The 20,719-nt window shown below is 37.2% G+C and overlaps 1 protein-coding gene across 1 annotated transcript in view; it reads left to right on the top strand.

The window, feature by feature from the left end:
* rasa2 (RAS p21 protein activator 2) overlaps nt 1-10,289 on the top strand; it is a 30,371-nt gene extending 20,082 nt beyond the window's left edge. The window contains exons 13-24 of the mRNA XM_062418762.1: nt 442-516; nt 611-734; nt 1,407-1,513; nt 1,619-1,702; nt 1,900-1,977; nt 2,091-2,164; nt 3,107-3,213; nt 4,380-4,462; nt 4,851-5,059; nt 5,963-6,066; nt 6,464-6,644; nt 6,759-10,289. Of these exons, the coding sequence (XP_062274746.1) occupies nt 442-516; nt 611-734; nt 1,407-1,513; nt 1,619-1,702; nt 1,900-1,977; nt 2,091-2,164; nt 3,107-3,213; nt 4,380-4,462; nt 4,851-5,059; nt 5,963-6,066; nt 6,464-6,644; nt 6,759-6,789 (1,257 nt within the window). The 3' untranslated portion in view covers nt 6,790-10,289. The remainder of the gene's footprint in view (nt 1-441; nt 517-610; nt 735-1,406; nt 1,514-1,618; nt 1,703-1,899; nt 1,978-2,090; nt 2,165-3,106; nt 3,214-4,379; nt 4,463-4,850; nt 5,060-5,962; nt 6,067-6,463; nt 6,645-6,758) is intronic.
* Nucleotides 10,290-20,719: the final 10,430 nt, after the last annotated feature.

Genomic DNA, 20,719 nt, shown 5'->3' with positions numbered 1-20,719 from the left:
ACAAGCAACAAGGAAATACATTTCCAGCATAAGTGCCATAATTAACATGAATCACTAAGGTCAATATGGAAAATTCCACATGAATAATAGCTATCTCTCTTTGAAAACAAGCAGATATATCTTCAGTTTCCTCCACATAGCTTGCATGAATACTAATTAGAATTGTAATGTTTTAAGAAATAGCCTCCTCTTTTATTATTGAATGTGTGACTTAATGTTATGACCATTTAAAAAACCTAATTTGAGTTTGTGACTTATCTAGGACCAAAAAAGCAACAATAGCACTGTGATGTCTGCAGCATTAGCTCACTTATGATCTCCTGTTGGTGTCCTTCAGAGAAATTAACAATACACAAAAACATAAGTTTTTGTTAATTTCACTTTAACAGATTATGCCTGGCTCTGATTGTTTGCTTTCTTGTGTTTTTAATTCTGTTGTAGATTTGTGAATCCAACAAAACCTGTGAGATTGACCCCATTAAACTAAAAGAAGGGGACAACGTGGAGGTCAACAAGGTAAATGCTTACAGACCTTGATGGGTTTCACCATTGCAAGATATTTGTTTGTTTTCCTCTGTATCATACGTGCATGTTTGTGTTCCCTATGTAGGAGAATCTTCAGGGTTATGTGCAGAAAGTCTTCTCCTCCATCACACAGTCCAGTGCCAGTTGTCCCCCACTGATGTGTGATGTCTTCAGGTCACTGAGACACTTGGCCTGCAAACGGTTCCCAGGTACATACTTGAGTCCCGTAAGAGGCTATTGTGCAGTCTTTGTAGCTATTTGTTCACAGGAAGTGCTTTTCAGACATCTAAAAGAAACCAGCTAAAAATGTGTGCATATTTTAACACGAGAAGATCAGGGGCCTGCATCACGGACTGAGATTAGTAAATTAGCAAGCTATCTTTTGGCTTATGTCACGTTACACTCTGATTCCATCACTGCCACTCATAACAACATGAGACAACTGTGTGATAAGTGTGAGTGGGGAAAAAAGAAAGCTTGTCTTTTATTAGACAAATAATCCACACACTGTTAATTGGCTATTTTAATATTATATCATTTAATTTGAAGCATAGGGAGTTAAATGGCATTGTGGTCAGAGGAAGTCATGCATGTCAGATGAGGAGTTTTGATTATTCACAGTGATAACAAGAGTGGATTTGATTAATTTGTGCCATGAACAATCTTTAACATGGGTTAAATTTCCGAGCTTTTACCATGTGTAAATATGTGTCCATCTGAATCTAGAGCCAAATCTCAAACTTACTTTGTCCCAACAGGAGCGTTAGACACATTCATAATAAAAAGATGATAGTTTAAAAGTCATCCAGAGTTGCTTATTGATCCATATAGCTTATTCTGGAAAGCCAGAACCTGTTCTTACATGTTCTTTCTCTCCACAGCTGACCCTCATGTTCAGTACTCAGCTGTCAGCAGCTTCGTGTTCCTGCGGTTCTTTGCCGTCGCTGTTCTTTCTCCACACTCCTTCCAACTACGTTCACATCATCCTGTAAGTGTGTGGCCCTCGCGCCACAGCAGACCGTTCAATGAATGCAGACTGATATCACCTGTGTCACATAGTATTATTATTTAATCCATTTTCTTTCATTTCTAGGATCCTGAGATTTCCCGCACACTTACGCTCATCTCAAAAACCATCCAGACACTGGGCAGCTGGGGTAGTTTGTCAAAAAAACTGGTAAGATGAACGGAAGTTATGTAACAATGCAAAGAGGGGAAAGACGGGTGCATTACTCTATCAGTTGAATCCTGACTCCTTACTGAAGACCATACTCTGGCCTGACAACACTGAATAGTGTTAGATGTGCTGTTTATGTGCAATTATCACATTTATGTCACATGTTGATTTTAAGTCTTTATTTTCTCTATGTTCAGTCTAGTTTCAAGGAAACCTACATGTATGACTTCTTCAAATCATTCCAAGAAGATAAGTGTATCGAAAAAGTTAAAAAGGTATTTTTTATTGTTCTCCAACATGTATAGAAAGTTAATGTTACTTTATTTATACGTTTTTCTCATTTCTAATTGTTAGCACTGGTATCATTGACTGTCTACTCTGTTTCCAGTTTCTTGACGAGATATCTTCTAACATCAGCAAAGGGTCCAGCGGGTTGGAGGACGCCGTGGTTCTCAAGGAGGGGTGAGTGTTAGTGATGAACAATGCCTGAGTCTGCAGGAAAGGTGATATAAGATTGAAGAGTAATGGAAAATCAATGGAAAATTCCAAAAAACTTTAATCAATTTTACAAAAAGGTTTTTACGCTCGCTGTAGGTGAATTTTGGAAATGTTGAAAAAGCGTTTAGTCACAGAATGGCTAATAGAAATACGTGCTGAATACATAATGACATAGTGAACAGTTAGCTCACATGACTGACCAGCTGTTTCAGCATGAAGCTGACATGAAATGGCTTTAATTGTGAAGCAGCGAAGTGTTATGTTTGCATTTACAGACATTTAACCGGTAAAACTACAGCTCCCTCCAGAGCAGAAAACAGAGTAAAAAAGCAAAGTTGGATACTTGCAGTATTGTTTGTGAGTTTTTCCTCAGAAGAAGTCATTCATTGTTTGTTGTATAGTGTGGAAAAACAACCTCTGCAGCCTTGACAGTTGCTTTGAGTTTTATTATCCATCAGAGTAAACATGAAACATTAAAGAGTTTCTGCAGACATGCAGTGTTTCACTTTTTTAAAACACTTCTGTCAACTTGAAAGACACACACACAAAAAACCATGGCCAGAGATACCCACACTTTGAGTCCTCATGTGAGTCAAGCAAAAAATGTCAGATCTTAAAAAATCCCATGGTACAATTTAGATTCAGACACAGATTGACAATAAAATAATCCAGTTAGATTTTGCAGCAGACATTCAAATGACAATGAATTTGTAAGAGACTTTGCTTGAAATCCAGATCAGTTTTATTCCCGTTTAATAAATTAGAAATGTGTAATGGACATTTTTAGTGGAACAAAACTAAAACAAAATACTTAATAATAATTAATGTTACTGAAACTGTTTATTTGCTCACCGCCAGTGAAACATGTTATTTTTTAAACTTCATGTTGGTGTGTCGCCCTAATAGGGAAGTACAGAAACGAGGCCAGGGGAAAAAACGCCTCGGCAAGAAAAACTTTAAGAAGAGATGGCTGCGAGTGACCAACAGAGAGCTCTCCTACCACAAACATAAAGGTGAGACAACAGTCTATCCAGAACTATTAGTATAATGCTGTCTGTCTGTCTGAGTATCATTTTTGATGTAACCACCAGATGGCACCAAAGAATGTTTTTTTTCCAATCTCACTCATAGCAGGTTTAACTGAAAGTATTTAGATAAGAGAAATTGACAAAGGTAACCTTTTTCTCTTCTTTATTATACTTTTATTCTTTCTGGAAATGTATTCATGTATCTAATCATTACGTACATATGCATCTCTATGTAAATTCAATTGTTTTTTAATTTAGTGATCTTATCATACTTGTACATACATGCGTAACTTCAAACATGGATAATAGAATTCCTTCTCTGCCTGCACATGTAACTACATAGATTTATGGACTGTTAATGTGAGGAAAAATTAGGGTCACAACACGGTTAAGTATGTGATGAATCTGCCAGAACTGATGGGTCGTTAACTATGTGACATGATGTGTTTTTTTTAAAGCTTTTTAAAGGAGAGGGGAACAGATTACAGATCTTACTCAAACAAAGGTTGAGGGTCAAGGGGTCAAGGCTGTTGGTTATATATCATAATAAATTACAGTAATTGTCTTCATGGTGGCATCTAGAGAGAGTTTTAGACACCCGCAAGGTTTGGTTGAATTGATTTTGTAAAGTTTGGAATTTAAAGCAGCGATTAAATTTGCATGCAAACAATATCTTTAATATACATAAATCTACTAATCCTGAATTGCAGATTATGGATCCATAGTTTCTTTTCGTTGTCAACCACCACTGATACTGTAAGAGAGGAGCTGGCATGTGCACATTATCTCATCTGTAGAAATGTTTTTGTTTGTGTCAAACCTGATATTTTTAGATGGCATCAAATGTAACTTTGGGTATATTTTGACATGTGTGCAAACTGCTGTGAGTGAAGCTAAATGCAGTGCTTCCTTTGTGTTGCTTAACATCCCTGGGATAACACAATACACAAAACACGACAATATGCAGTATATTACTAGCCTTAGCATCTTTCACAGGAAGCAATTAGCACGTATACATCATAGCAGAGAAAAAGAGCTTCTGTAGTGAAGACTTCTGTAAAAAATATGACTAAAATATAGGTTGTAACGCTCCAGACTGTCATTTTGTATGATGTTGACACAATTTTGACAGAATTACTTCTTCTTTTTAGGGAAAGAGGCCCTCTGCATCATCAATGTCAAAAATATCCAGGCAGTGGAGAAACTGGATGAAAGTGCCTTTAACCGCAAAAATGTAAGCCTCAGACATCTATTCATCACATCTGAAACACCCCCCCCCCAATGTAATGGAAACTTAAGTCCCAGCACCAGTTCTTTAAGTTAAAATAAACAAATGATGAATTATTGTATTTCTTGTCTCAGGAGGATTTGTTGACAGCGTATTAAATGAATGTGAGTCTTAATTTTGACACCAGCAGATGGTCAAGTACATTGTAATTCCTCTCTATACCTGGAAAACCTTGAGTTCTTGCACTTGGACCTTTTATTTAAAGCATAAACAAGGAAAATGACACAATTTGACCAACATTTCCTGAAGATCATCTTGTAAAAGTTGAAAACAAAATGAAGCTCAGGTTGTTAAATGTAAACATATGTAAGAAGAGCTGTTTCTTTTGTGTCAGATGTTTCAGGTGATCCACTCTGAGAAGCCGCTGTATGTTCAAGCAGGAAACTGCGTAGAGGCCTGTGAGTGGTTGGAGGTCCTGGGTCAGGTCAGTCGTTGTAATGAGGGACGCCTTTCCTCTTTCCACCCATCAAACTACACCAGTGGCGCCTGGCAGTGCTGTAAAATCACGAATAACAACGCACCGGGCTGTAAGCCCTGCACAACGTGAGTCTTTCCTTCCATCACCACCAAGACAAGAAATATACAATCTATTATTAAATATTCTAGCCTCTGTTTGTGGGACGTTTACAATAAACACCTTATAAATTTCCTCACTGCTGATTTGAGACCATGCCAATGGTGGTAAATTCAGCACTTGCTTGTCCAAAACTAGAACTGTGAGGACTGAAAAAAGTAATGCTGTGTGGAGAGAGCCGACCCAAGAACACGCAAGAGAACAGGCTGCGTGAAACGATAAATACAAAACAGCTTTATAACACAAAGCGGAGGTGGGCTGTTTTATGTCAGCAGCACAACACTCTCCATCTGTAGCCATGAACTGATGTGTGGACGGACACACATGCAAACAGCAACCTGTCTATAGTAGCATTAAGGCAGCTAATCTTTAAATTTGAATCCTTTCAAATATGAAAACTCACCTTTTTTAGATCTGATTAAAGGCATGTTTCCGGAACCATTTTAAGCACTAAACATATCTGTGTGATAATTGTTTGAGTGCAGTTATGTACTAATGCAGAAAAAGCTCAGCAGACCCACACTACTTTGGAGACAGTGGTTTCTGATGTTTTTAGCCTTCTTTGTCACCTCTTCATGTCTATTTTTAAGCAAATTACTAAAAACATTTAATTGTTTGTTGCCCACTAAATATTTAACAAAATTGCAAATGTGTGCAGAAACTTGCCGTGTGGGTAAGAGGATGCCGGCAGTCGCACCTGAATCACAAACTGTTCAGCTCTATTTTCCCTTTTTTTCTGTTATTTTTTAATACACTGAGTTCACAGAAAAGCTTGGTTGGATTTGTTTTCATTTTACAAATGGAAATATTATCCTCTTCTCTCTACTACTCTCTCTTACTTGACACATTTTATTTGTTCTCTCTTGTTTCAGCACCATGCTGGCCAACCTGCAGCTAGACATAGACTGCGATCGGGAAGCAGAGAGAATATTTTCCCTCCTTTCTTCGAACGATACCAAGCTCCAGAACATGGAGGGTCAGTGTGAAATGTTGGATCTGTTAATTAGAAGGAGAGAGAAGGATTTGATGATTACACATGTTGTCAAATGTCACAAAAACTGCCCCAAACCACGTTTTGGAGCATTACATCATTATTAGAGGCCATAACCTCTATAATGATTTATGTAGATATGTGTTCACATGTCTCGTGAAGTTGTGAAATAGGCTTAAAAAATTATGTTTTTAATTGTTTTGGCTTTCATTTTTGAGGGTGTTTTCCATATTCGATGTAGGTCTCACAACCCTTTTCATTTAATGTAGAGTTTTAGTAGGACAGTGAAGCAGGAAATGTTTTGTTCTTGGCTGGCGAAGTCAGTCACATGACCTGAATCATAAAGACTCAAACTGTCTTGTGATGTGTGCATTCTCCTCAGATGCATGTGCCAGTATGGCAGTGTATCAGGGCCCTCAGCGAGAGCAGGAGGAATACTCCAAGTTCACCATTCAGGAACCCAAAGAGACCTTTCAGACACTCAAACAGCTCCGAAACATCATGAAGGAGCTTCAGACGCAGCACAACATCAGGAGCGACACCACAGCGCAGTACGGCAGCCTGTAAGTGTGGACTGTTAGACTTCAATCACACAGCTGCACCGCCCCCACACACAGACACACACACACACACACAGAAAAAACACTCACTCATCTTTGTTATTGCTGCTGTTTCAGGGACAACCCGATCGTGGGGAAAACCTCCTAACCAGGGCTGGCAGATGGGGCCTGAGACAGCCGTGCCAGCAGGTGTCAGTCCATTACAAAGACCACCACAGCGACGCACTGGTGGGCATCTCGAAGGAGCCCTGGGAGTTGTTCCAGCAAGGATGACCATTGTGTGTCCAGGAAGAATACGAGCGATACACCCTGACCTCCAGACATCACGAGTCCACTACAGCAGTGACAACCTAAGAACAGGAAGTCCAACAAACTTGGTCCTCGAAATGAGCGACCCCTTAGGCATTGTCGCCACCTCCTCCTCTCCTCTGCCTTTAGGTACCTTCTTAAAGAGACTCCCTCCTTGTCTTAATTTGCGTCCTCTTTTACAGCTGTGTGAAAAAGGCATCATTAGATGGTGTGTGAATAGGCTGCTAATTTTTTTTATTCACCCAGTTTTATATCAACAGCTGTGATGATGCTCTTACAATCTTCTTTTTTTTTTTTGAGGATTTGCTCTGACATCTGTCGTAAGAGTTGAATGATAATCATCATCTTTATGGAGGATTGTCCTCTATTTGTGCCCGTGTACACTATATACACTCCTTCTCTTCTCTTGTAGTGTCCTTCCTCTTCTGAACAAATGTATATATTTTCTGAGTTACATGAGAACCAACATGCCTTACTTTGATGGATGTGTCTTTCACATAAAATGCTGAGGGAATAATGCAGAAGCACTTTAAATATTTGGAGCACTCCAAATGAAAGAAATGATTAGATACTTGGTATCAGCTTTCCCCTTTTTTGATCAGTTACATGATCTCCAGAACATTTGTGTCTCATTCCTGTACAATAACTTTTATATAACCTGTAGATTTTAAGATATTTTTCTTGACCAAAGACAATTTCATAGGTTTGACTTGAAAAAATAATTAATGTATTTTGAATACAAATCTTTTAAAAATGGAGACAAATTAAATATATATATATGTATGTATATGTATATATGTATATATATATATACACGCATATATGTGTGTGTGTATGTATGTGTGTGTATATATATATATATATATGGTTTATGTGTACGTTTTCGCTAACATATCCTTTACTTTTTAGTGACTTAAGGCAAGCAGACTGCATGCGTTTTAGTTTTGACTCCTGATAGCACATGATTGTGGTGTAGAGTTGTATTTCCCTGTGATTGTGAATCGTATCGGTACGGTGTACATCAGGTCTGTGCGGTCACATTGAAAGCAGAAGTGTCGCAACATATCTGTAGTTATACTCATGTTAGGCTAATGTTGGAAACAATTGGAGGAAATGCAGAGAGGAGTCAGTCAAAATAACAAATGACCCCTCGTCACCCCAAAATTAGTCCTAACAATCACAGCAACCAACACATTATGTAATTGTTCTGTTTTTTTAATGATCAGCACTCGGCAGCTTCAGCTATTGTTCTTGACAGTTTTAGAGAATAAGTTTGAAATGTGGCGCTCTGTGAATAAGACGTAAATATCATTAGCTTTTCCCCAGCTGTTAGGTGAGGCACTCCCTGTTAAGATGTTTTCTTTTAGTGACATTATCAGTCTATTGATGAATCTGTTGGCATATCACAAATTGTCAGAGCCCAAAGTGATGTCTTTTTGTTATTTTGTTAAAGGGAAAAAAAATGAAAAGTATTCAGTTTATAATGATATGAAACTTAAACAAGCAACCAAATCCTTAAAACAGTTACCTGATGACTTGTACTTGTATTTTTCTTTCATTCGACACATCAATTGATCAACAAAATCAATTTTGTGCTGAACAGAACTGATGAACAATCTTTTATTTAATCTTTAATCTTTTTTTTACTTTTCTCCCCTTTTAATGAATTACATTATCTGCCCATCTGAACAATGAAGTGTTGAAAAAATATTAAAGAAACTTGAATTTATATTCGCAACAAAAGTTGAACATTGAATGCTGATAAAACAGGGTTAACGGTGTTTTCCTAATACTTGTGTCTTTGGTCCGTCATATATTTCTAACATGCATGTCTTGTGTATTTAACGATATATTTTTCTAGGAAGATGTTTTTGTATCTTTTTGTTTTTAAACACTGATTTAATGTGTTGCTATACTGGTACAATTTCTCATTGTCTTCATTACTTTATCAAGCCTGGCCGCTTTTGTTAATGCCGCCTGACCGATACATTAACTGATCGTAAGTGGTAGTAGTTGCTGCCAAACCTCTAGTTGCAGATAGCTAATGCAGTGTTACTGAAGTGAATGTTGTCTGTAAATTCCCACTGAGCTGCGTCTGGCACTGATTGTGTTCACATGCAGGCTGTAAGTGAATGAACGGCCTGATGGGAACCAAAATAAAACTGTAAACTGTTTTTGTTTTTTTTGTTAAAGATTGATCATTGGTTAAAGTTTTCAGTTAAATTGGGCTCAACTAGATTACTCTGTACCAAATTTCAACAATAATACTTAGATATGAATCTACGCTATTTATTAGTACTATATAAATCAGCTCGCAGGTAGGGCTGGGCGATATGGCATAATCATGTATCACGATATATTTGACCAAATACCTCGATATCGATATTGCAACGATAATGTAGAGATGACTCTTGATGCTTTCACAAAATATTTACACAATGAAATGTTTGATACATAATCATCGGTAATGTGGTTATAATGACAGGGTGGGTAAAAGGTAAATAACAGAACAGCTATAACAGTCTGGTAAGTTCAGAGAATTACACATTTTTACAGTAATGCAACATTTAAAAGCAGGAAAAGAAACACTGATGACATCACGATATTACGATATCCTAAATCTAAGACGATATCTAGTCTCATATCACGATATCGATATATTGATATATTGCCCAGCCCTACTTGCAAGTCAATTTCTTTTCAACAGTTGTTTTGTTTTTTTTAAAAGGGGGGCGAGTACTCTCTGGTAGCGTATTCATCTGTATATGAAGACGTTTTGGGCTTTATTTTCACACACTCAGTTGCTCCTATATAATTATCTACTTTTTGATAAGGGAAATTCTTCATTTTTTTGTTTTTGTTTTTTATGTTGGCACATTTTACTCCAATGAGATCAGTCCTTGTTAGGATGTTGATGAGCTGCATGAGGCTGCACTGGTAGTAGTTGAAGAGCATAAAGACAGTTGTATTTTGGACTGTGGCTAAACTCGTTAATATGACCAAAATAAAGAAAAGAGTGCAAGAACAAAAACTGATTTCAAGATCTGTAACCCTGATTTCCTCAGATATGAGCATCAAATGTTTAAAAAAATTCTCGCTGCCATTGTCATGTTTAACTTACACACCTGCTCTGTAAGTCAGTTTGAAAACTTTACAGGATGTTTTTTTTTCTTCTGAAATCTAAAAAGCAGAAAAGCATCTTTACTTCTCTATCTCCCTTCTTCTGAATGTCTCCATAAAGTCTGTTCTTTTTATACACAAACGTTATATTTTCCATACATGGTCTTTTTTTGTGTCCATTTGAAACAATTTACAATAAACACTTGGCATTGCTTCTCCTATTCGTGTAATATTTTGATTGTCACTCAAACTTGGAAAAGTTACCTGAAGAACACGCCGTGAGCCGACGTAGACGCCGGTGGGACTGCTGTGGTTTTTTGGTTTTAAGTGGGGGGAGGTTTTATGACGAGCTCGAAGCTTTAGTGTGATGGATTCAGTGCTGCAGCTGTCAGATTATTGCAGTAGCAGGATGCTGAATTATCTGTGTTAGTGATGAAGTACAACAACTGATCACTAATCCAGTTTGTTTGAATGAAAAGCCGCTTTTATTTATATTTACAGTTTGTCTTTGTGATGAACAACAAAGCATTAAAAGAAAGAACAGTCCAGTTATTGAGTTTGGACACATCTCAGAGAGCACTGCTTTTTTCCGTCAATAATCACACTTAAATAAAATGAATTGTGGTCAGTCTGTAGGCATTCCTCCTACATGATATAAACAGACTGAGAGTTACGCTGACCTGGTTTGAAGAATGTGAGTAAATGTTGTAGAAATTACCCACTGAGTCCTCTTCATCAGCCCAGCTGCTTTAAAATATGCCTGCTGCTCTTAAAGCAAACAGATGTGCGTACATGCACGTATTACATGATATGTAGGAATGTTAGTAATGTTATGGAGGTGTATTTGAAAGTCACTAAACGGCTGTAAAAATATTAGCTGTGATCTTGCAACTCCAGTCCCCCTCCAGTCAAAAAATCTGATTTTTGACCTTCACTGTGCAGAGTGATGTATGTGCAGACACCAAAACCTGTTTTCACATTCATCTGCTGAGGAGAGAAAATGTTTCTGTGCTCAACGAAAAGCCGTGCACCTATGAGCAGGATTTGTGATATCACAAGTATCACTAGTTTGGAGCCAATTGTGGAGCAATAAACAACTTTTACAAGTGTGATGTAGAAACTTGAAGCGTCCAGTGCACTAACACTGACAATGGACTTTACAGTGAAGAAGGAGACATCTTGTGTCCAACAGTTGAACTTCTCAAATGAACAATATTTCCATATTGCTAAGAAGGCACCAAAAAACAGCTGTATTGTACTATATTGTTTTTTATTGGGTTTAGTCTGATTCAGTTAGTAAAAAGCTGATTAACTGATTATTTTATAAGCAGTGGCACTTGGAGGAAACTTTGAGTTTAGCTGCTTCCATATTTTTTCCCCTGCTTTGGTTCACAATTCAGCCATTTCTTACTTCATGTGGTGTATTTTAAGAAAAGCTGATGTGGTGGCTTGATACTAAGTGTATTGAACACAAAAGGCGCAACCTGAAGCCAAGTTGTTGACATTTTGACCTACAGACATACTCGGCCATGTTTTAGGCGCAACCACAGCCAATGTTTTTTTTCTCTTTTTTTCTAATTTCTCAACTGCTGGCTGCAATCTTTCGCCCACTGAATTATTTGCTGTTTGAAACATCTAATGTTGTGGACACTTTCTGCTACAGATACCCTTCAGTGGACTCTGTATCTGAGGTTATATTATACAAAAATGACTGAAAATGATTGAGTTCTGATATTTAAGTGGGAAAGAAACACAAGCTGATACAATGTCCGTCAGTTTTGTGTTGCACAAAAGCTTGCTGATAATCCGCCTTAGTTGTGCAAGTTGTGAAGAGCAATAACCTGTTAGCAAATCATATATTTCATGTCTTTTTGGTTACTTTGCAGGAGGACTGTGGTAGTTTAACCCTTGTCAAATGTGATCAATTTGACAACATTAAAAGCACTACAAACATTATTTCGGCCTAAAATTCAATGACTTTTTTGCTGACCTAGAATATCTAAAAAAAGGAAATAATTTCATTTTTGCGCACAATTATTTTGTGCTGTCTTATATTAGTTAACAGGACCATAATATAGTGTGATTTTGAATGTTTTTCTCCATTAAGAACTCAGGGATACATTCTCTCTGCTGTCTGAAAGCTTCATTAAAAGAAAGATTCACAATTTTTCACATCTGTCTTAAAACAATAATCCATACGTACATTGAAAGAGGTTTTCCTCACTGTGATCATTCCTCTTGTTCATACTGGCTGTTAAAAGTTCCCCTTCAAAAGTTTAAGTGATGGAGGACAAAATCCCCAGTGTGTCCACACAGTCATTTTGTGCACAAAATCTGTAGCACACACCTGTCTCTTTTTAACATGGTAGAGCTGATAAAAAATGTTTGGCTCTGCAGTGCTACACCCATTTTCTCCACCTTACTCTCAGAGCACAGATACAGTCCTCAGTGATGTGAGTATTTGCTCTTTTTAGCACCATTGCCATGACTTTTCTCTTCATCACAGCCCTCTAAAATAACCCTTGCTGTTGTGTAGGTCTCAGGCATATATACAGTTAGGTCCATAAATATTTAGACACTGACACAAGTTTTGTTAGTTTACCTGTTTCCCCAAAACATATTCAACTAACAGCTATGTATATATATGAATATGGGTTTAAAGTGCAGACTCTCAGCTTTAATTTGAGGATATTCACATCCAAATTGGAGTAATGGTTTAGGAATTACAGCTCTTTAATATGTACCACCCTCTTTTTGAGGGGACCATAAATAATTGGGCAACTGATTTAAAAGCTGTTTCATGGACAGGTGTGGATAATACTTATTAATACTTATTATGTTATTTCATCATCAATTAAACAGGTAAAATGTCTGGGGTTGAACCTGCAACATGCAATTGAAAGAGCTCTCAATTCAAGTGAAACAGGTCATCCTTAGGCTGCAAAAACAACAACAATTTCAACAGAGAGCTCTCAAGAACATTAGGAGTGTCCAAATTAACATTCTGGTACATTCTGAGGAACAACAAATGCACTCTGTAACACAAAAAGGCCTGAAATTCCACAGAAGATAGCAAGTAGTGGATGATTGCAGGATCCTTTCCATGATTAAGAAAAACCCCTTTACAACATCCAGCCAAGTTAAGAACACTGTCCAGGAAGTAGGCATATCGTTATCCAAGTTTATCATAAAGAGAAGACCTCATGAGAGCAAATACAGAGGGTTCACCTCAAGTTGCAAACTATTCATGAACCTTAAGAAAAGGAAGGCCAGATTGGACTTGCCAAAAAAACATCTAAAAAGCCAGCGAAGTTCAGGAACAGCATTCTTTGGACAGATGTAACTCTGATCAACCTGTACCAGAATGATGGGAAGAGAAAATTGTGGACAAGGCTTGGAATGGCTCATGATCCAAAGCATACCACATCATCTGTAAAACCAGGTGGAATCAGTGTGATGGTTGAGCATGCATGGCTTCTAAGGGCAATAGTTTACTAGTGTTTTTTGATGATGTGACAGAGGACAGAAGCAGCCAGATGAATTCTGAGATGTACAGGGATATACTGTCTGCTTGGAGTCAGCCAAATTCACCAAAGATCATAGGACCACGTTCACAGTACAGATTGACAATGACCCAAAAGATACTGTGAAGGCAAGCAACACAGGAGTTTCTTTAAGCAAAGAAGTGGAATATTCTGCAAGTCAATAACCTGATCTCCACCGATCCAGCAGGCATTTTACTTGCTGAAGACAAAACTTAAGGCAGACAGACCCACAATCAAACAACAATTGAAGGCAGCTGCAGTAAAGGCCTGGTAAAGCACAACAAAGAAGGAAACCAATCGTTGGTGATGTTCATGGGCATTTTATTTAGGATTATTTAGTTTGTCCAATTACTTTTGAGCCTCTGAAATAAGTGGACTGTGTATAAAAATGCTTGCAATTCCTAATACTTTTTAATCATATTTTTGTCCAACCCCTTGAATTAAAGCAGAAAGTCTGCACTTCAATCACATCTTCAATCTCCTTTCAAATCCATTGTGGTGGACAGAGCCAAAATTACGAAAACGATGTCACTGTCCAAATACTCATGGACCTAACTGTACATATGCATCTCAAGAATGAAATTTCTCATGCTAAGAGTTTTTCTTCATCTCATTTCAACTGTGATATTAGTCAACAGAACAGCGGAAGAAAAAGAAAGATGAGTGGCAACAGACAGAGTGTAGCTTCATGTTTTAAAAAGATGGAAAGCAGGGTCCAGGTTGGAAAAATACATAAGTTACTCTTTATTCAAACTATCTTGTCATTCAAGTCAACTAACTAACTGGTAAGATCTATGCAGGGTTGCCAGGTTAAAGATGTAAATAAAGATGGATATGGGGGAAGCTGACTTGATGATCTGACAACCCCCAACTTCCAGCTGTCCTGCGTTATCTGTTAGCTGCCCTGCAGAAATAGACTTCTCTACTGGGAAAAACTTACATTAGTCATTTATTATATTTAAATTTCAGGTGATGTTTTTAAGATCTTTTAGCTAATTTGTGATCATTGCTCAAACATGAGGTCATTTAATCAAACAACTTTATTACAGTTGATGAAAATGCCTCAGAAAGGTTTTTGGGGTTTTTTTGGTTGTTTTTTGGGTTGTTTTCTTTAGTTTAGTTTTGTTTTACAGATGAACCAAAGTATCAGTGTTTATTAATCTAATATAAATGTTCTGTAATGAATCCAACATTTAATTGATGAAAACCAGCCAAAATCACCTAGAGAAGAGCTACAGAATATTAGGTGAGGTTTAAAGAGGTCTGACAGTAGATAGTTGGTAGTAGATTACCTGCAGTAATGTAGGTGATGTGTCTTATTACAGCTGCTTAAAGTCAGAAAAAAATTATTATACGTGTTACATACATGATACATACATACATACGTTTTAGACAGATTATGTGAACAAATACACAGTCAATATATTTGACTTCTTGCAGAGTCAAGCTCTTTATGTATGTAAGAGAAAACAGAGATAGAGAGCAAGTGCACATATGTAACAGTTTATTTTGGCCGTCTGACAAAAAATGTCTGTGCCAAAGTTAAAACCAAAGCTACGCCCTTGCAGTGATAACTTTGTGTGGGAGTTTTGAATGGATAGATTTACATTTTTCATTTATTCTTATTTTTCCTGGCAGTGCCACAAGGAACAAAAGCTGGGGCCATTTTTCTCAGCTGATAAGCTTGCTGGCCTTGCTCCCACATTAGCTGGATTTCACCTGGTAGCTCATAAAATAAACAGGATTACACTGCTTATAAACCTGTTATCCATACTTCTGAATAATGAACACATGGTAGAAATATGGTCTCAGAAATAAACTCTCTACAACTAATATAATTGTATCTTCTACATTCCTTGAAGTTTGAGCTACCTGTTTGGAAGGTAGCAGTAAAGGTGAGGCAGACAGAAAATATATATCTTTTTGTATTACCTACTCCATGAGAATATAAATCTTCTCCTGAGGGAGAAGCTGTGTGATCCTTGTGTTGTGATACTCATCATTTGTCCCTTAACAGTTGTGCATTTCAAAGCTGCAATAATGGCTGACATGATAATGACATATTTGAATGTTATGTGCTGTACGCTGCCATGGGATGTTTTGCAGTGAAAGACTCAACATCATATGTCAATGTTTAAAACTGCAAGCCTACAATTAATCTCATTTCCAGAATACATGCTCTTGGCCTGACTTGAGTACTTCTATTTTATGCAACTTGACATTTCCACTCCTAAAAATATAAAATAATACACTGTACTGTGCAAACCTTGCAAGACACATTGTCAACCTTTTTGAATTTTGATGTCTTACAAAAAGCAGTGTGTAGTCAGGGTCATAGGCAATTTTTCATGCCAGAGTATTTTTACATTTCTGTGTTGCTGAGTATCAGGGATGGGAATGTTAGCCTGTTGGTCGGTCACTTCACAACTTTAGTCCAGACTGAATCATACTGGATGCTATGACTGTTTTCACAGACATTCATGTTCACCAGAGGATGAAGTTTACTGACTCTGACCACTGAGGTTGACAGTTGAATTGTAATAACTTTGGTGTTCCCTTTCCTCTGGTGTAAGATCTGGTCAAAATGTGCTGCTTTTAGTTCATGACCAAATGTAAAAAAAACCTTAAAAAAAACAACCATTGGCACCAGTCTCGCCTGTACTTTGTTTTGAATGCATTTATGAGCGAATGTTATGATGCTAAAATGCTAAAGTAAAATGATGAGAATGATAAATATTATACTTTCTAAAAATCAGTGTTTTAACAGGCCAGTGTTTGCATTTAACTAAGTACAGTCTCACATGACTGTTGACTCTTAGTCTTGTTGAAGCAATAAGACAAACAGGAACATGATCAGACAAACATGACAGCTGTGCAGCTGTGCTCTCTGCAACACAAGAGAAATGAATTATTAGGATTAGAGATTTTTTGTCCTTCCAAGTGTTTTCTACCCAGTCCAAGCTCTTGATTTATTGGTTTTACATCGCCATTAAAACAAATCACGTGCAGTATTTAAGTCCATTATTTATGTCTTAAATTGATTGACAAGAGTTTTGTCCAGTAACACAGCAGGAAAGAGTGAGAGGTTTGTTGATGTTGGATGTGGTCTTGAACCGTCTTGTAATCGAGAGTATGCCCAGTATGGTGGGTTAAGCTAAAGTTTGTTTGACATTTGAAAATCAAAATGTTTGTGAAGTGATTAAATATCCAAAAAGAAAACATATGTCTGACATAGATGTCTGTTAACATGCAAAGAAAGCCTTGACCTCATTAGATCAATTTGTATTTGATTTATTCAATTTTATTCTGTTTCAATTGATTCTCCTGGTCTTTTAAATGTTTTAATGCATTTATATATTTATACCTTTATGTGTATTGACCTTGTGTATCTTTTTTGTGTAAATGGTGCCACACAAATAAACCTGCCTCATCTTCAGGGAGACTCCTGATCGAGGTCTCTACCATTTGCAGGATGCTGTCCTGCTGCTGACCCTGCACTCTGACGTCCTGGGAGAAGAGATACACTGAAGGAAAATATTCCAACAGGGATCAATGAGGAGTTACTGTGTTATTATTACAGGGAGCCCCTTCCTCATTGCACCGCAGTCCTGTATAACTTCCTACACTTCTCTGCTGTGAGTGTACATTGTTTTTGAAAAAAGCTGGAGGAAGAACAGTTGTAATGCACAATAAAAAAAAACATAACAAATAAAAAAGATGAAAGAAGTGAAAGATGAGGTTAAATAATCATCAGAGCACATCTGGGCAGAATCAATCGAACAGCATGTACTATAGTTTGTAAGCTTATGCAACATGGTGTACTACACTGTAATGCACTATTATTCATGAGCTCAAGCCTTGTTTAATCACGAACTCAACCTCTATTAGGAGGTCACAATGTTTCTTAGGGGAAATGCCACTAATCAGAGAGGCCATGATTGAACTCTGTTCTCATCCATCACTGTCAGCATTGTTTTTTTAGCAACATTTGGGCCCACAAGCTGTCTTCACTTCTATTAGGGGGGAGAACGGTTTTGAAAATCTCTATGACAGGAAAATATTTGCGTTTTAAAGGTCAAATTTATACCGCGGCATGAGACGTCTTCACGTTACAAGAGTACAAAGCTGCATCTGTGAAGGAAAACATACACTTGAAATGGTTATTAAAAGTTTAATACAGAATACACACATCACACTGAGGCATGCTGCTTTTTTATCCCTGAGGCCTACGTACAGTCCTTACTGTGTACGGATGCATCTACTTGTGCATGAACTTCCAGTCCCCTGTCCCCTGTCCCCTGCAGCTACCTGACATGGCTTTAAAGGTCAGGCCGAAGCCTCTGGATGTTCTGCCACTAAAACCTCCTCAAAACACTAAAAATTTATTTTTAGAAAATCAACAGCAACTGTTTTTACAGTATTAAAGTTATGGTTACTCTGGATAATCCACTAACCTCACTGTAAACTGTTATTGGAACTATTTTCTCAGATGATCCTTAGAAAAAGGAGTCCAGAACAGACATGGCAAGAAAACATCACAGATTTGTAGTTCTTCAAACATGTTGAAGCTATATTATATGTACATGTAACTTATATACTTGTAGATGTATTATAGCTATCAGAATAGTATCTAATAACAGTGGTACCTGCAAGTATAGATATCTTACCAGAAAATTACTTTTGTACTATTTCTTGAGTAAAAGTCTTAAAGTATCGAATATTTACTGTAGAATCAAAAGTAGTTTTCTGATATTAAATATACTCAAGTATTGAAAATAAAACCGAAGTAAATGCAGTAAATAAAATAGCCGGTCAGAATTTTGAAAATTATGAAGTGTGCCCTTTTAAGCATGTACACCACCATAAAAATTAGGTCTTGTCCTCGTTTAAAGAAAAAATATTTTTTTCTTCCTTCCCATTTATTCTTTATTCCACCTCACCTGTTTTAGTGGGTGAAACATTTCCCCACAACACACAAATATTTTATCTGCCGTCATTATTATGTCTCACTGACAAAGACAAACCCACACCACAAGTAAAAAGTGCCATTTCTGGTCACAGGGTCTGTTAATTTACTCTTCTCTTTCTGGTTACTTGCAGTATATATGTGTAATATATGTGTGTGTAAATGTGCAATATATATATGTGTATATGTGTGATTTACATGTGTAATTGTGCAGTTACTGGCAGAGACAGCATTACTTTGAGCCTCAGTGGTGCCCTGCTCTTGCAATGTTTGGACATTCTCACAGTGGTCTGGGAACGTCACACTCTTCACATTCACAGCGAAACCACAAGCATGTTTTGACTTCCATTACTATCCAACTGTGAGGCTGTCTGACCCTTTTTTTTATTTTATTTCACAGGACTGCTGCGTCAGTCCACAGAGTCTCGGCAGTGTCACACAACTCCCTCTGCGGAGGAATGTTCGGGGAGCATATGAGTGACAGTCTGGCTGTTATTAATCTGAGGTCACTGGATTTCTCTATTGAAATCTGATCTGTGCCTTACAATTTCCTCTTTTATGTTTTACTGGAAGTCATTTGAGATGACGTGAATATAGCCAATGGGTTTAACCATTATATTGAAAACTATGTAGCTCCACTTTTTGTGGTAATTTTTTCAACCTCAAACCGAATTTTACTGTCAGATGTCGAAGATTTTAATCTTGTGGCGTGGTTGTTGTTCCCTCTGTGTCTGGCTCTGTGCTCTGATCTTCTCAGCATCTTTCCACTGTGGGATCATCATGTTTCTTGAGGTTTACACATGATAGATAATTATTGTGTGTATGTGACTTATATGACTTTATCAGTGACTCTGACATATCCTCATGGTGAAGGTTTTCTAAACAGTGTGATGTTTAACTACTTTAGTGAAGATGTTTTTTATGTTTTAAAAGTTACAAGCACGTATGCAAAAGTTTTAACATATTAGCACAACGTGTGTCGGGTTTAAACCACAACTGAGTGTTCATCAATGATGCTCAGTAATTTTCTTGTCAGTATGTCATGTTATTTAGGTTGATTTCAGTGCAGTTGCACATGTTATTTGAAAATGTCTCTTCTACTTTGTCGTTTGCAGGCTTGGGGAGTAACGGAATACATGTAACGGCGTTACGCAATTAGGATACAAAAAAGGTAACTGTATTCCGCTACAGTTACAGAAAAAAAGACGTAACCAACTACATTTAATAATAATCAGAGGTGGAAAGAGTACTGAAATATTCTACTCAAGTAAAAGTACCACTACTTTGATGACATTTTACTTAAGTACAAGTAAGAGTACTGGTCTAAAAATGTACTCAAGTAAAAGTAAAAAGTAGCTGGTTAAAAATGTACTCAAGATTAAAAGTTACTTAGTTACTTTTTTAACGGGGGGGCTCTTGTGTAGCGCAAAAAGGACAAGGTGATGGCACATAAATCTCTAACTAGTTGTTTTAATTAAAGGTAAAGGTATACATTTACAAATTAAAGTGCAATGACAAAATGAAATAGGTCGACACACGACATTTAAAACATTTATGGAGATATAATGTGTCATTTTATTGCAGACCATCCAATAAAACATTTTCAAACGACACAACCATTGAATTGAAGGTGGCATAAATTGTGGATTCTGTAAACCAGGGGCTATTTTAGACCTTTTTTAGGGATGCTCTAACTCCACTAAATTTGATTTCAGCACCCCTAAAAATAAAATAAATGATCAGTGTTTCCCTAAAGGCTCATATTGAGGTCAACCCCCGTAGTCTCTCAAAATTGTGTGGAATTATTATTGTTTTGAGGTTTTTTTTAAACATTTGCAGGGCAAAAGATGTCAAATTCTCATAAGGAGCTAAGCCCCCCTAAACTTCTGATCCTACAATCGCCCCTGCTGTATCCATCCTTTTCTTCACCAACAGTCATACTGAAAATCTATAAATCAATACGGATCAATGACACAAGCGCATACACTTTCCCTTAAATGACCCGAAGAAGACCAAACTTGTAATTATCCCTGTTAAAAAGGCTGTGCCCCTGTGCACCATTCGCTCAATTCTCTCATTTCCGACGCTGTCCTTCTCACATGAACGCATCATACTCAATGCCTGTACCTGCAGAGTGA

Source organism: Scomber scombrus, chromosome 5 (genome assembly GCF_963691925.1).
Source record: "Scomber scombrus chromosome 5, fScoSco1.1, whole genome shotgun sequence".
Classification (NCBI taxonomy): domain Eukaryota; kingdom Metazoa; phylum Chordata; class Actinopteri; order Scombriformes; family Scombridae; genus Scomber; species Scomber scombrus.
The sequence above is the reverse complement of the archived record's forward strand: the minus strand, read 5'-3'. Positions and strand labels throughout refer to the sequence as shown.